The 14,500-nt window shown below is 53.1% G+C and overlaps 1 protein-coding gene across 2 annotated transcripts in view; it reads left to right on the top strand.

The window, feature by feature from the left end:
• PDXK (pyridoxal kinase) overlaps nt 1-8,549 on the top strand; it is a 39,799-nt gene extending 31,250 nt beyond the window's left edge. For both annotated transcript variants that reach the window (XM_087418011.1, XM_004429645.3), the window contains exons 9-11: nt 767-903; nt 2,345-2,411; nt 2,777-8,549. In XM_087418011.1, the coding sequence (XP_087274137.1) occupies nt 767-903; nt 2,345-2,411; nt 2,777-2,889 (317 nt within the window). In that variant the 3' untranslated portion in view covers nt 2,890-8,549. The remainder of the gene's footprint in view (nt 1-766; nt 904-2,344; nt 2,412-2,776) is intronic.
• The last annotated feature ends 5,951 nt before the right edge of the window (nt 8,550-14,500 follow it).

The following is a 14,500-nucleotide window of genomic DNA, read 5'->3' as shown; positions in this document are numbered from 1 at the left end:
TGAACTCCTATCACCCCGAGAAAGATGACACTGAAGACAGAATCGAGACAGGTTTCTGTGACACGGGGTGCGGTGGAGCAGGAGGTGCTGACAGGCTCCCCCGTGGTCACGGAACAGCTCTCGGTGTCCACGACCGCGTAGGTGAAGGGGGGTCCAGTGCCAGCCTCACCGGGAGGGCGTTTCATGCTCCACTGTGTTGATAGTTTACTCACGCAAATGCCAGCTGGATTGGTGTTCTCTGCACAGCGTTAAAATGACACGGAGGGCTGGGCTAACACCCAGTCCCGTGGGTGGCCTGCTCACGACCCTTCTGTGTCTGTGAAAGAACACTCAAACACACACACACACACTCACATACACTCACAGACCCCCACTTCATTAAGTTCACACAGTCCCTACAGCTCTAGGTGCCCTTGTTACTCCCGTGGGCCACGGGCTCCGTCCTTGTCACGTCACATCACGTCCGCTGGCCTCTTGTCGAGCTGCACAGTGTCTCCCCCCAACCCCTGCCCTGCCTTACTGGCCCTCCAGTCTTTCACCTTCTCCCTTGGGACAGGGGCAGCCGCTGGAGGGCACGGGGGGCCCTGGGAGGCCCTGAGCCCTGGGCTCTGTCTGTGTGAGTCCTCTGGCGGGCAACGCTAGCCCTCCCTGTCGCGTGCAGAGGAAGAAACGGGGAGGAGGCGGAAAGGCCAGTTCCCAGGCCACAAGGCTGGCCCTCTGCTGCCAGGGGGCTCGGGGCTCAGCCAGCCCTGCTCTTCTCCCCCAGGGAAGCCCGACGGTGCCGTGGTGATGGAGCGCATCCGCATGGAGATGCACAAGGTGGACGCAGTCTTCGTGGGCACTGGGGACCTCTTTGCCGCCATGCTCCTGGCGTGGACACACAAGCACCCCAATGATCTCAAGGTCAGCAGGACGCACCCCTCCCCACCCATGCGCCTCTGTGGGGAGCTGGGTACCGTGGTTCGAAGATGGGGAGGGACGACCAGGCTTACCGTGAGCGGAGGACAGGGAGGGCGGTCAGGCCGGGCTCCAGAGTCCCCGTCTGGGTTGAGTTCCAGCCCCACTCCTCACCCTCTCTCTCATTTGTGAGCAGGGGTGATCAGGGTACTGTGGGGGCGTAAACGGAAGAGCATGTTTAAAACGTGCTGGAGTCAGCCAGGTCCCGCCTGTGGGGGAGTCCTGAGCCTGGTGGAATTGGAGGGCTGGAGCTGAGGACTGAGAGGTGGTGTTGCAGCCTCGGTAACTAGGAGCATCTTCCAGGAGAGCAGTACAGTGAAAGTTTGTCCTGCAATGTAGCTGCTACAGTGACTTGGTAGACCGGAGGCTGGGCCCCCTTGGGGGATGAGGGGCGGGCTCTGAAGTCAGACTTGCCTGGAGAGCTGTCTCTAGGCATCCCCTGAGAACGTGGGAAGGGCGGTCATGAGGGGAGAGGTCAGAGAAAAGAACCAGGCCTCCGTCTCCGTTGGGTCCACTTGAGGAAAGAATAATTTGGAGATTGGAATCTGGAAGTGGATTCCCCTAAAGCTGTCTTTGCTGGGCACCTGGAGGGGCCCCATTTCCCCTGGGGCAGGCGCGCACCCTCCCCAGCACAGTTACGGCTGGGCGTCAGCTCGTGGTTGTGAAGTGCAGGGCTCAGGGGTGAGTGCTGTGACACAAAGCTGAAATGTGCCATCTCCTCCCCGGTCCCCCCGCTCCTGCCTCCCTCCTGGGCCAAGAGTGAGCCAGACCTGCCGTGTTTAATTAGCAGCTTCGGGGGCTCCGTCTGGTCCAGGCAGCGGCATCTTGGCCAGCTGGTGACCGGAGGAGGCCTCGCTGCTGGGCCGCCTAAGGCTGAGTCTGGGTTCAGCGCAGCCCCGGGTCTTGGAGTTGGGGGGTGGCGCGGGGTTGGGAGGGAGTTCCACTTGCTTCCCCAGCACCTGCCAAGCCCTGAGTCTTCGACTTTGAGATACCGGCAAGCGATGACTTGGGCCAACTTTGAGGCAGGAGCTCTTTCCCATGTAGCTTCTTTATAATGAATTCGTTCTAGAAACACTTATTAAGCACCTACTACATACTGGACAACATTGACAGATCATGAGACGCAGGCCCTCCCCAGAGTTGTTTGTGGTCCAGAGGGAGGCAGTTAATTTAGTGCGTAGGTATCTGCTCAGTTCTGGGGTCTTTGCGGTGGGCTGTCCCATGGTGGTTTGGGGAGCGTGTGATGGCGGAGTCAGGGCCCTGGTAACTCAGAGGGTGGAGACAGTACTTGTGTTAATGGAAAATCCCATCCAGGCAGCTGCAGGCAGCAGTGGGGAGCAGAAAGCCTCGAGTCGAGCGGGGCCCAGTGTTTCTCTCCCCCCTGCAGGTGGCCTGTGAGAAGACTGTGTCTGCCATGCACCATGTTCTGCAGCGCACCATCAAATATGCTAAAGGTACCGCCTAGCTGGGCCCGCAGGGGTGGGGGGTGCACCTCTGCCTTCCCATGAGCCGGTCTCATTGGCTGGCTCTGTGTTTGGGAGCCTGAGTCAGAGCTGGGAGGGAGGGAGTCACCTGCTTGACTCTGGTGTGACCACTTTCTCCTGCTGTGAATGGAGTCCCCAGCTCCCGCTGGCTCCCTGGCCTTGGCCGTCAGGACTTGGGGCTGTGGGAAGCCACCCGGAGCCCCTGTCTGAGAGGGGAACTCCGGAGGTAATCCTGACGGCTGGGGCGTGGGACAAAGGCCATGGAAGGAGGAGAGAAACTGAACGTCGCTTCTGCCTGCTCTGCCCGCTTCGTTAACGCTCTGTTTGTTCTGTAGGCCAGGCTGGGGAAGGACAGAAGCCCAGCATGGCCCAGCTGGAGCTGAGGATGGTCCAGAGCAAAAAGGACATCGAGAACCCGGAGATCGTGGTCCAGGCCACGGTGCTGTGAGGCGGCATGCCTCCGCCTCCCGACGCACGGCCTGTTGGTGTCTCCATTTCATTCCTGTGAAAAATGTAACGTCTGCCTTAGAGCTGTGATCGAAACTTGATATTTTTTTCTCTCATGAGTGTCCAGCATCAACTGGTCTTAATTGTGAAAGTGTGCCAGTCGTGCTTTTTAAAAATAACAAAGCGATCACTGAAATGTCTAGTTTGGAAACCCAGCTCCCCTCCCCCCGAAGGCCCCTGGGCCTCCCTAGAAAACCAGCTCCGTGTTGACTGTTTCGGGGGTGTCCTCCTTGGGCCTCCCCGGCTGGTTCAGGGGTCTGTGGGATCCCCGTCCCATGTGGGCTGGGCCTGGGGAAGCCCCCATGTCTGTGCGTCTCTGAGACCAAGTCGGGTTTTAACGGTCCGCATTGGAGGAATTATGCCAAATATCTTTATTGTCTTCTGCCCTTATCTTCTTTGTTCCTGCATCAGAATTTTTGTTTCTGACCTTGCCACCCATTAGATCCCTGGGAATTTCAGATTTTCCGTCCTCTGTTCCACCTTATGGACAGGTCAGTGTTAGCTGGCTCAGACACGCACAGGCCCTGCACTGTCACTTTGATGGGGACCTTTCCGGGACCCCAAAAATTCAAGTGGGTCTGCAAATCTCACGTGTATCAGGGGGACCACCTTATGACTCACAAGTGTCTCTAGGGACCTGCTGGGAGACGTAACAGAGATAAAGGAAGGTCTGGTGCTTGGGGGGAGATGGCCGTGTCAGGTTCCTTGTGGAACTTACCTAGTTTGCGGTACGACAGGTTAAGTACTGTGTGTTTGCCACCTGCTGCTGGTGACAAATGGATTGTGCCACAGTGTTCATGTACAGACAGGTACAGGGGGCTCCTGCCCCTGCATGTTTCACCCCAGTGGCCAGTGACCCGCCCCGTTCTGCATTCTGTGCCAGCCAGATTCCAGGAAGCGAGAGGCTTGCCCAGGCAAGCTCCCTGCTCCTCTCTAAAGCGGGGAGCAGGAGCGGGCAGAGCTTCAGAGAAGCAGCTCTCAGGTGCCTCTAGCGAAGGCCGCAGCTAGGCCCTGACTCTAGTCCAGTCGTCCATTGACAGGGTGCCCCTCCTGAAGACGCGGCCTGCCTTGATCTCAGCACCCACCCCCCCATCTCCGTTCCCCGCTCTGGCGGGTGCAGAGGTTTGCATCTCCCGGGAGCCCACAGCCTGGAGAGAAGTGGGGAGACTGCAGGATGTGGGGGGCCCGGATGTGGGCCCCTGGGAAAACACACTCCAAGGACGGCCTTTGTCCCCCACCCACGGCTCTGTGCCCCCAGGCAGGCCGTCTCTTGGAGCCTGCACCCTCTTCTGGGGCAGTTCCAGTGTTTTCCAGAGGACCCTCACCTCTATGCTAGTGTACTCTTCACTGTTGGAAATGCCCTAAAGAGAAGAGATGCCCGTCTCTGTGGACTTGCTGCACCCTTCCACTTTCCTTTCCTCCCCGCTCTTCTCGTGTTCTAAATGTCCTCACTCTCCGGCATCCATGTTCCCTGGGGCCTGTGCATGGGTCAGGGGTTCCCGGCTCCCCACGGTGGCCAGCAGGCCCAGGCATCTGTGTCCCTGTCCTGTTTCCTGGTTCCGAGGACCAGGCTCCTCTGAGCCCTGGGGCACGGCCCCCTGGACCAGCAGGAGGAGGAAGGCTGTGTCCGGCAGCCTGGTGGGGGCGGCCTCTCCAACACAGGGAGTGTGGGGACAGCCACAGTCACCCAGGGCCCTGGGCCTCTGCGGCACCTTCCACGGAAAATCTCGTCACTGCTAAGCAGAGCTGGAGAGACGGCCACACTGCCAGCCAACAGGAAAAGCTTTTCTCTTTTAATATCAAGAGCAAGTATAAGACTGGGGAAAGAACCTAAATGTATCTCTCTTCTATGAGATGGTGAAGACCCACCCTGAGAATATGGTACTGGGTGTAGGGGCTTATTCTGTGTATACAGTGACCTTGAAGGGAAGTGCACTCTGAAAACACTATTTTCTTCTTGGTTCTTTAAGTTTTATTTCAGAGGCTTAGCCCCCACACTAGGTTTAATTCCTTTACTTCCCTATATTACACGTAGAGTGATGAGAATTGTTCCACCTGTAGAGCTTCCTGTAAAATCGTGAACTCTGGCGTGACCCGAGACATTCTCCTGTCTCCTTTGGCTGTAAGGCCTGGACGGACCACGAGGAGAAGTTGAGGCTTGAGCCCTCCATACTGAGCATAAAAAATGGGGGGTCCTGAGAGCTGTTGCAGAGAGTGGGATGCATGTAGAAATAACATGAGCTTCTGCGGGAAACTGTGTAGGGGCAAAGTGTCCCTTTCATCCTGCTGGTGCAGATCCTGTGCTGTCTTAGGTCATTTCTGGGTGAACGTATTTCGACTGTCACAACAGCAGAGGCCCTGGGTTGTCTATGTGTAGAGTTTCCCATCCAGAAATTAAGCAGGGTCATTGGCTTGGTTCTTGATACAGGTTGGGTCCAAATTAGAATTCATCTTTGTTCTTCCTTCCCATAGTCGAGTAACATGCAAAATAATAATATTTATTTTAAGATGAGAGATGTCTCGGTCCTGAATCACCTGCTGATGACCAGAGTACAGATTTCAGTACTTTCTAGTTTCTCAAACCTTCTCCCATAGACCTTAAAGATGAATTACAGAATATGATCCTTTTCTTTTAACCAGTCTTAAATCATTGCCTCAGCTGCGAAGGTCGTCATGTTCTTCTGCGTTCTTTTGCAATACATGTCAGTGATGGTAAAAAGGAAGCCTTGTTTGTTGTTTGTTCTTAAACATGTTAGAACCAATTTGTAGAATGTTGATCAGTGTCACAATGGACCGAGCCTGGCTTGGCGTGACTGCACTGGTGAGTCAGTGGAGGAGGTGTTCAGTGCTGAGAGCGCGCTGTCTGCACCGTCATGCTGTGTGTTGGAGCCGCAGGCTCCTGTGGATATAAAGCAGGGTGAGTCTTCTGCTCTAGGGAGGAGCCAGGCGGACAGGGCCCTGGGATGAAGGGATGTCCCCAGCCCTGAGTCCAGCTCATTGCTTGAACCTCATGTCCACTCCTCAGTTGAAATGTACAAAAGTGGAGGTGAGAGTATTGTGGCCGCTGGGCCTCCATGGCACACATGCCCTCGCCTTGTCTTTCCCCCTTTGATGGGGCCACCTGCCTGGGGCATCAGGGACCGTATCAGTGTGAATCTGAGGTGCCCTGTGACCACGTGACTGTATTCTGGTGCCAGAGTAGCCAGAAATCCATGTCCTCTGCCACCCAGCTGGTCTTGTGAGTCTCTCTCATGTCCATGTCCCTGTGGGGTGGGGTCTGCTCAGCACCTGCCTGGGCCGAAGGAGGGGAGTGGAGTTTGTGAGTGAGCAGAGTGGATCATGTACAGGCAGGGACGCTGTGAGCATGGTCTTGGCTCTCTGAGTCTGGGCAGGAGCCACATGGCCTCCAGACTCAACTCTGCCTGTCTGAGGGACACGGCTGCTGAGCCTACCCCTTCTCATTCTGTGCCACCTCCCGCTGCCAGGCTGCAGGGGGCTTCCCTTCTCATCACTCCGTGTGGCTCTTTGCATTAAGACTTCCCTGGAGAGCCAGCTTCTGTGTCGCTGGAGGGGGCACTCAGAAGGACCCCCATCCCTGGGGAGGGCAGCTCTAGGAGGCCAGGAAGCCTTGAACTTGGGCCCAGTTGGTCTGGATGGACCTCATTCCTCCAGGAGACCCTCCTACTCTCTCCAGTTCTGCCCACAGGCGCTGGTGAGGCCCGTCCCTCGAAGCACAGTGATTGAGCCCCCACACATGCGGAGCTGTGTGCAGAGCTGGCATGTGTGTGTCTGTGCTGTGGTCGCTTTGTGACAGGTGCAGAATCAGGGGGCTGGAGGGTCTTCCTCAGCTTCTGCCAGCAGGGGTCAGCGAGGGCAGAAGGCGGGCAGTGGTGGGCAGGGGACGCCAGCCCCCACCTGGTAGATTGCAGACACCAGCCGCCCTTCTAGGAGGCATTTCTTCGGGTGTATAAGTCTCTGTCCCGTGATGAGAACCAGGCTTTGTAGTCTGTGCTGCACTGCACAGGGGTTGGGGGCCCTGGGTGTGTCCTGCCTCCCAGCAGAGCTCCAGAGGCTTGTCCTAGCATCACCGCTGTCTGGAAGCCTCTGCCTGGGCATGCTGCCATGCAGCTGGGCCTCATAGTTCCTAAAATCGTCGGCTTTTCATAGTACATATGTGTTCCTGTGGATTTCCTGTGGAAAATGTTTTCTGTTCTTAATGTGCGGGGAGACTGATTTAAAAGATGTCTTACCACATTCCTGCCTTTCGTTAGAGATTTGTGCTCACCAACAACACAATGTGTTCCTTTGTTTAAGACGGAATTTAATGAGAAAATTTAGGTCTGACTTAAGAATTTTTAAAACTTTATATTAATGGAAAATTCTTCCTAGAATTTTCTTTTTAAATTCTGGTGGAATAAACAGATGTTTTAAAAGCTTTCCCACTGTTGGAGCCAAGCAGAGCCCTGTGTTCAGAGCTGGAGGCTCTACATCCATCTGACCCCCGGCTGTGGATCAATTTGGGGCACCTGCAAGCTTCGGGGTGGTCATGGTGAACGAAGCTCCCACGCCCACACCATTAGGGGGCAAGTTCTTCTGATCTCCTGCAGCAGGGAGCCCATTCTGGTAGGAAATGCCTTCATGAGCTCACTGGCCACTCTCCCTGGCCTGGGCCATCGCTGTCCTGCAAGTTGGCTCTGAAGCCAGAGAACGAGGGCCAGCCCTTCATCAGGCAGAATTGGGCAGACTGGAACAGAGAGGACAGTGCGCCACCCTGAGCCCTTGTCCTTGGGAAGCCCCCAAACAGGAGCCTTGGTCCTGACAGGGAAACTGGTCCTAACGAATCGGGCCAGCCTGCTCACCCGCCTGCTCTGCAGAGCCAGCCACCCTCCCGCACGCTCTTCTGAGTGCGGAGCTGGGTCAGCCGGTTTGAAGCCACTAGAGTTACTTTCTCCCCGAGGACCCTGGCCCGAGGAGGGCGAGTGCTGGGGTGATGGAAAAGGGGAATTGCCAGCCCGCGAACAGCTTTTCAATGTGTTCTGAAGAGGGAGGGGGGCGGACGCCAACCTGCAGCAGACCTCCAGCCCTGGTGCATTCCTGCAAATACCTGGGACTGTTGTCTTGACGGTGGGAAGTGTGGGTGTTAATGTTTGGGGAAATGGAAGTGAATTCTTCATTTACCCCGTGTGGCCCCCCGAGGATGAGAAGTATGTGGGTGGTGTTTTGAATGCTTTTGCCTGTCTGGCTGCATACGTTCTAATTTAGAGTTGTAGTTGGAATTTTAGCCAAGGATGGCAAACCTGGACTGCCAGGACTGAGGTGCTGATGCAGAGCCCGGCGGATGCTGACCTGTCCTTCCTGGAAAGGAGCTCAGATTCGGGCGGCGTCTTGGGGGGTGATGCAATCTCAGAACAAAGCACGTCACCCCTCAGTCCCAGCTGTGAGGGAGGAATGGTCTCTGTGGGTTCATCAGCCCTGTGGTCTCCCAGGCCTGCGTCCTCTGGGTGTGTTTATAACATAAATTCCCTGTCGGCATGTAGAGGTGTGTCTGTCTGTGCTGGTCCTATTGACTTATGATTATCCACAAATAAATATTTTCATGGCGATTGTGTTGAAGTGTGATGATTTCGTTTCCCCTTGGGAACTCCCTTTTTTAAATGATCTGTGTATTACCTAAAGCCGTGTTATCCAGCCACCCAAGCAGTGGTTATTGCTGGAAATGGATGGGAGCCGATCCCTAAACTTCTCCCTCTTAAAGGAAATGTCCTGCCCTGTCCTGCCCACTGTGGCCCAGGTCCCATCCACTCTGCTCTGCCCTGGGGAGCTGGCCCATATGCTCGGGCAGTGGACTCCGGGCCCTCAGACTTCCTGCAGGATTCGCCCAGAGATCAGAGGGAGAGGGAGCTCCCTTTCTTGGCCCCTCCCTGCCAGATCCTGAGAACCAGCTTCGGTCATTGATCAAGTGTCACTGCTCCTCCTGGTTCCAATTCCTTCAGGCCCGGGAGGTGACAGCACTGGTCCTACTAGCCCAGCAGGTACCACGCTGTCCCTATGACTCACCCACACCTTTGTAACTGAGTCCTTGGGTCATCTCCAGGCCATGCCATGTCATTGCTCTGCCAGGAAGGCAAGGGGAAGGGTGGGAGCAGACGTGAAATGCAAAATGGTGCTGCCTCTGTGCAGGGGACCTGGGTGACCCCTCTCAAAACCACCCATGCACGTGCCCTTCCAGCTGGGGGTCCCTGCACATTGGTTTGTAACCCTGGATCATTTGCCTCCCCCACCTGACCAGAGCCTGGTGTCCACAGTGCCTGGCACCTGGTAGGTAGTGGACAAATGACCGAATGGTTGGACGAGGATGGATCCCTCGTCTGATTCAGGGCTCTGCTGTAGTAACGTATTCCTAGCTCACCTCTGTAGGGCCTGAGTCTGCACCTCCCTAGACAGACCCTCCGGATCCGCCCCCAGGGCTTTGTACCAACAGTCCACCCAGCGGGACCCACAGTGGTCCGAGGCGGGGCAGCACACCTCAAAAACCCAGGGCTGCCCAGCCCTGTAGGTGACCATTGACCAATTAGAAGAGATGGGAGGGAACAGCTGAGACTGTGGCCCCTCCAAAGATGCCCCTGTGTGACCTAGCAGCCCAGCGGGTGTCCTTGCCAGCCAGGTCAGCACTTCTCTCCCTCTCCCTGCCTCACTCCCCTCCTCTGTCCTCACCCCGCAACCCTGGATGGCACCCTCGCCTCCACAACACTGGAGCTGGAAGCTCGGGCCAGGCTGTTCTCCAGGAATCCCGACTGTGAAGGCCCTAAGCCAATGTGGTCTCAAGGGTGGGGCTGCACTTGAGGCCAGTCTTCCCACCACCCAGGGGAAGCCTGCACCTGAGTCCTCTCAATGGTTGAGGTGGGAGGGCCGTGTGTGATCCTCCTGCTGAACATTTGGCTCAGAGCATCTGAGAGGGAAAGGTGACTGGGTCAGGACTAGCCCCACCCCACCCCATCCCCATCACAGGATGTGGTGGGTAGAATAACAGCTCCACCAGGATGCCCACTCCCAGTGCCCGGAACCTGTGAATGTTACCTTACAGGGCAAAAGGGACTTTGCTGATGTGATGAAGATAAGGACCCTGAGATGGGGGATGATCCTGGATCATCTGGGTGGGCCCACTGTCATCACAGGGTCCTTACACGAGGGAGGCAGGAGGGTCAGTGTCAGAGAGACTGAAGGGGCTACACTGCAGGCTTTGAATATGGAGGAGGGGCCATGAGCCAAGGATGCAGTTGCCTCTAGAAGCTGGAACAGGCAGGGAACAGACTCTCCCTGGAGCTTCCAGAAGGAACCAGCCCTGCCCACCCATTTTTAGCCTTCTGGCCTCCAAAACTGTGAGGACATTTGTGTGGCTTTACGTCACTAAATTTGTGGAATTGTGTTAGAGCAGCCACAGGAAACTCACCACCAGGATCAGGCCTCCAGGCCAGGGGGTCTTGCTGGGGAGCTGGTCAGAGTTGGTTTGAGAAGTGGAGTTAGAGGGGCTTCAGACAGGAAGAGAGCAGGAAGAGACTGACACTTGCATCTTCGACAGGAAGTACAACTACTTTTCTACCATAGGAAGATTTCACCCCTGGTCCCCAGCCCCACAACAGCCCAGCCACTGAGAAGCGCCACAGCTCAGCCAATGAGAAGCCGTTGCCGCCTTGAACTCTTACTTTGCCCCCAATGGACTTTCCTTTAGAAAAGCGCCGCCGTCTCCCCCTTTTCTCTATAAAAGCAGCTCCCTCCTTTGTTCCCTGGATTTGCCCGTAGTTCACCACAGCATGCACGTCCCAAATAGAATAAACTCATTTTGAGAGTAAGATAACTGGTGACTTTACTCTTAAGTGTACACTAGACTACATGTTGGATTGTAGTGCAGGACAATTGTTGATTTTCTGAGGTGTGACAATATTTATGTAGAATGGGGCTAGCAGACTTTTTCTGTAAAGGGCTATGTGGCAGGGGCCCCCAAGACCACCCCCAGCTTCACTGATTTCCTAGGAGGACTCGCAGCTGTGGTTCATTATGAATACAAAGATACAAAGCCAAATCAGCACAGAGAGAAGAGTGAAGTCCAGGGGAAACCAGGAGGAAGCTTCCAGAATCCTCTCCTGGTGAAGGTACACAGGACTTGCTTAATTCCCCAGCAAGGAGCTGTGACAACATGTGTGAGAAGCCATCTACCAGGGAGCTTGTCTAAGATCAGCACCCAGGGTTTTTATTGGGGGCTGCTCCCGTGGGCAGCAAAATCCAGACTCCCAGAGGGAGAGCCAGGGTCAGCACATCCATAGTGTTTGTACAAGTGGTTTACACCCAGTGAGGCACTCTTATCACAGGGTGATGGGAACACTCCCGAAATCCACGTTCCCAGACACCAGCCAAGGGCCAGCCTCGTGAGTAGGACTTTCCAAGGACGCAGTCAGGGCTTATGTTCACTCTTTTCTGCACAGGTAAGATAGTGAATATTCTCAGCTTTGTGGGCCAAACAACTGCTATATAGTGCAAAAGCAGCTTTGGACAACATGTAAATGAATGGGCGTGGCTGTGTTCCAATAAAACTTGATTTTCAACAACAGATCGTTGGCCAGATTCGGCCCATGGACTACAGTTTACCAACACCTGATGCAGAAGAATATCCTCACTTTAGGAAATGACTGTGAAGTACATGGTGGGGGAGAGGTGTCATGATGTCAAATAGATAAATAATCACACACACGTGGTTCACAAGCAAATACAGCAAAATGTTAACAATGGTTGAATCTGAGGGCAGGAATACAGGGGTTCATTGCCCTATTCTTCCAACTTTTTCTATGTTTGGAAACATTCATGACAAAAAGTTGGGAAATAGTTTATAAACTGGTTTTAGAGTCAGATTAGTTCTTTCACCAACTATTTAAGTCCCATCTATACGCCAGGCTCCACTCTAGGCAACACTGAAGCTCTGAACAAGACAAGGTCCTGCCTCATGGAGCTCACGTTTCAGTGGTGATGCTGGGCAATATAATAACAGATCCACGTGATACAGAGAGGACGGTGTCCGTGCTGTGAAAAAGCCGAGAGCTGGGAAAGAAGACAACCAGGCCTAAAGAAAAGGGCAATTTTAATACACATATAGTGAATTTCTGACACAGAATTTCACCAAAACAACTAATGAAATGAACCAACATATACTTTAAAAATATACTTTACGGTATATACAGCTGTTAGGTGCTGACAGCTAATGAAAGATTGGTAGTATATTCAGTGTAACTAAAAAATAAATATGTTTTGTGCTAATTGCAAAATTATGCCTCTTTAGGAACCTTTTCAAAGTCTGCTGTGCATGGGAGGCAAGAACCATCAATGCATACGAAAACTAGTGGCAAAAGTATGATGAGAAATGTGATATTTGCACAGTCTCAAACATGCTTATTCATTACAATGGGAAAGCTTCACAATGGAGAAACTTGGCAGACACCACTCTACTCAGGATCCACATCACCAGATAAGACACGTGGGCATCACGTGCCCTCGATATGATGCACTGAAAAGACACAGCATCACTTTGGTGGTATTCCTGCCCAAAATGCAAAACCCCAACCTGATCCTGAGGAAACACCAGACAAGCCCAAACTGAGGGTCATTCCTCAAAATAAGGAATGGATGCACTTTAAGCGTGTCAGGGTCATGAAAGACAAAGACTGAGAAACTGTCCCAGATTGGAGCTGCCTAAGGAGACATGACTGTAACAGCTAGATCTTAAGTTAGCATGAAGCAAGCCATCTTAGGGAAAGGAAGCAATGTTGTAATTCTATATGACCCTGACTCACTAGTCTCTGTGAATACATTCTAGCCTGCACATAGCCTAGATGATTAAGCACCTCTCACTTTTGCAAAATACATGCTCTGCTAGTTCTACGAGTTTCGATTATGTGTATCTCCCAACTGTGATAAGACGATAACATTGTTCTCTGAGTTCTCCAGAAACATGACAGCCTCTAGAAAGAAAAACTGTGCATTGGTACCCATCACAAATGACAGAAGAAAGAGATAATGTGGCACCTTGAAGCTTGTCACACTGGATGGTCAACTTCCCTGAACTCCTTGCTTCTCTGCCCATTTCCCCTATGTAACTGCCTCAAGATTCTGTATGATTTTAAAATGGTTCTTCAGGACCCTAGTCCACCATCTTCTGGTTCTGCTGGCTAATGGTATAAACTTTCCTTTCTCAACCACCGGCTGGTTTGCAATTGATTGGCACTGGATTGCAGTAAGCAGAACGAGCCCCTTTTTGCTCAGTTACATGACCATGGAATGTGGTGTGGAGGAAGCCTGGACTAGGGAAAGAGGACTTTAGTGGGACAATGGAGAAACTGAGTCAATTCTGTAGATTAGCTCATTGTATTGCATCTCAGTGCTCATTTCCTACCCTTGATAACTATGCTACACCTATGCTTGTGTATGATGTTAACATTAGGGAGACTGGATGAAGAGTTTACAGAGACTCTATACTATTTTTGCAATCTAAAATATGTAAATATAAAAAGTTTTAAAAATTAGAAAAGCAAAAAAATAAATTCTGATGGGAATTTGGGAATGGACGTACTTTCCAACTTTATACACATCACCCCCCACTCCCCGGGAACACTCGCCCCACGAGGGCAGGGGTTTGTCTGTCTTACTCGTCCTGCACCCAGGACAGTGCCTAGGAGGTAACAATGTGTGGGAACACCACTGAATAGCTCACTAGGTACAAATCAGCAACAGAAAGGTGCTCATTTATCCCACAAATAATAAAGACCAGCATCTCTCGTTTCATACAATATCACGTGGATCCAGTTCTCATCCTGAGGTTGTCCCGTTTGTGTTTTGTTTTCTAGAATGTAGACACTTCCATGTTCATAGATCCTGTGTGTTTCCCTAAGTCTTGGTCTTTCAACTCTAGACTCAACTTGATGAAAACAGGTGAGTCCAAGGGTGTGGGTGTGATGTTTTTCAGGCATAATTCTGTATCTGAGCCAGGAGGTGTGTGTGTGATGTGCAGAGAAGGTGTGCCAGTTTCCTGGGGCTCCACAACCTGGGGGGCTTAGAACAGGAGACATTCATCGTCTCACAGGTCTAGAGGCTGGAAGTCTGAAGTCCAGAGGTCAGCAGGGCCGTGCTCCCTCTGAAGGCTCTGGGGGAGGGTCCTTCCTGCCTCCTCCAGCTTCTGGGGCCCCTGGCGTTCCTAGGCTTCTGGCAGCATCTCTCCAGCCTCTGCCTCCATCCTCACATGGCCTCCTCCCCTGTATAGCTCTGTCTTCACGTGCTGTTCTTCCTGCCTCTCTGTGCCCTCTAGTTTTCTCATAAGGACACCAGTCATTGGACTTAGGGCCCACCCTAATTCACTATGAACCTCATCTTAACTAATTACATCTGCAAAGACCCTATTTCCAAATTAGGGTCACATTCTGAGGTTCCAGTGGACAGGACTTTTGGGGGGACACTACTGAACCCACTACAGAGGTGTAAAGAAGATAAATAAATAATAGTCACTACATGTA

Source organism: Ceratotherium simum, chromosome 27, assembly GCF_057802395.1.
Source record: "Ceratotherium simum simum isolate JZ-2026a chromosome 27, ASM5780239v1, whole genome shotgun sequence".
NCBI classification, from domain to species: Eukaryota; Metazoa; Chordata; class Mammalia; order Perissodactyla; family Rhinocerotidae; genus Ceratotherium; species Ceratotherium simum.
This window is presented reverse-complemented; position numbering and strand designations above follow the sequence as displayed.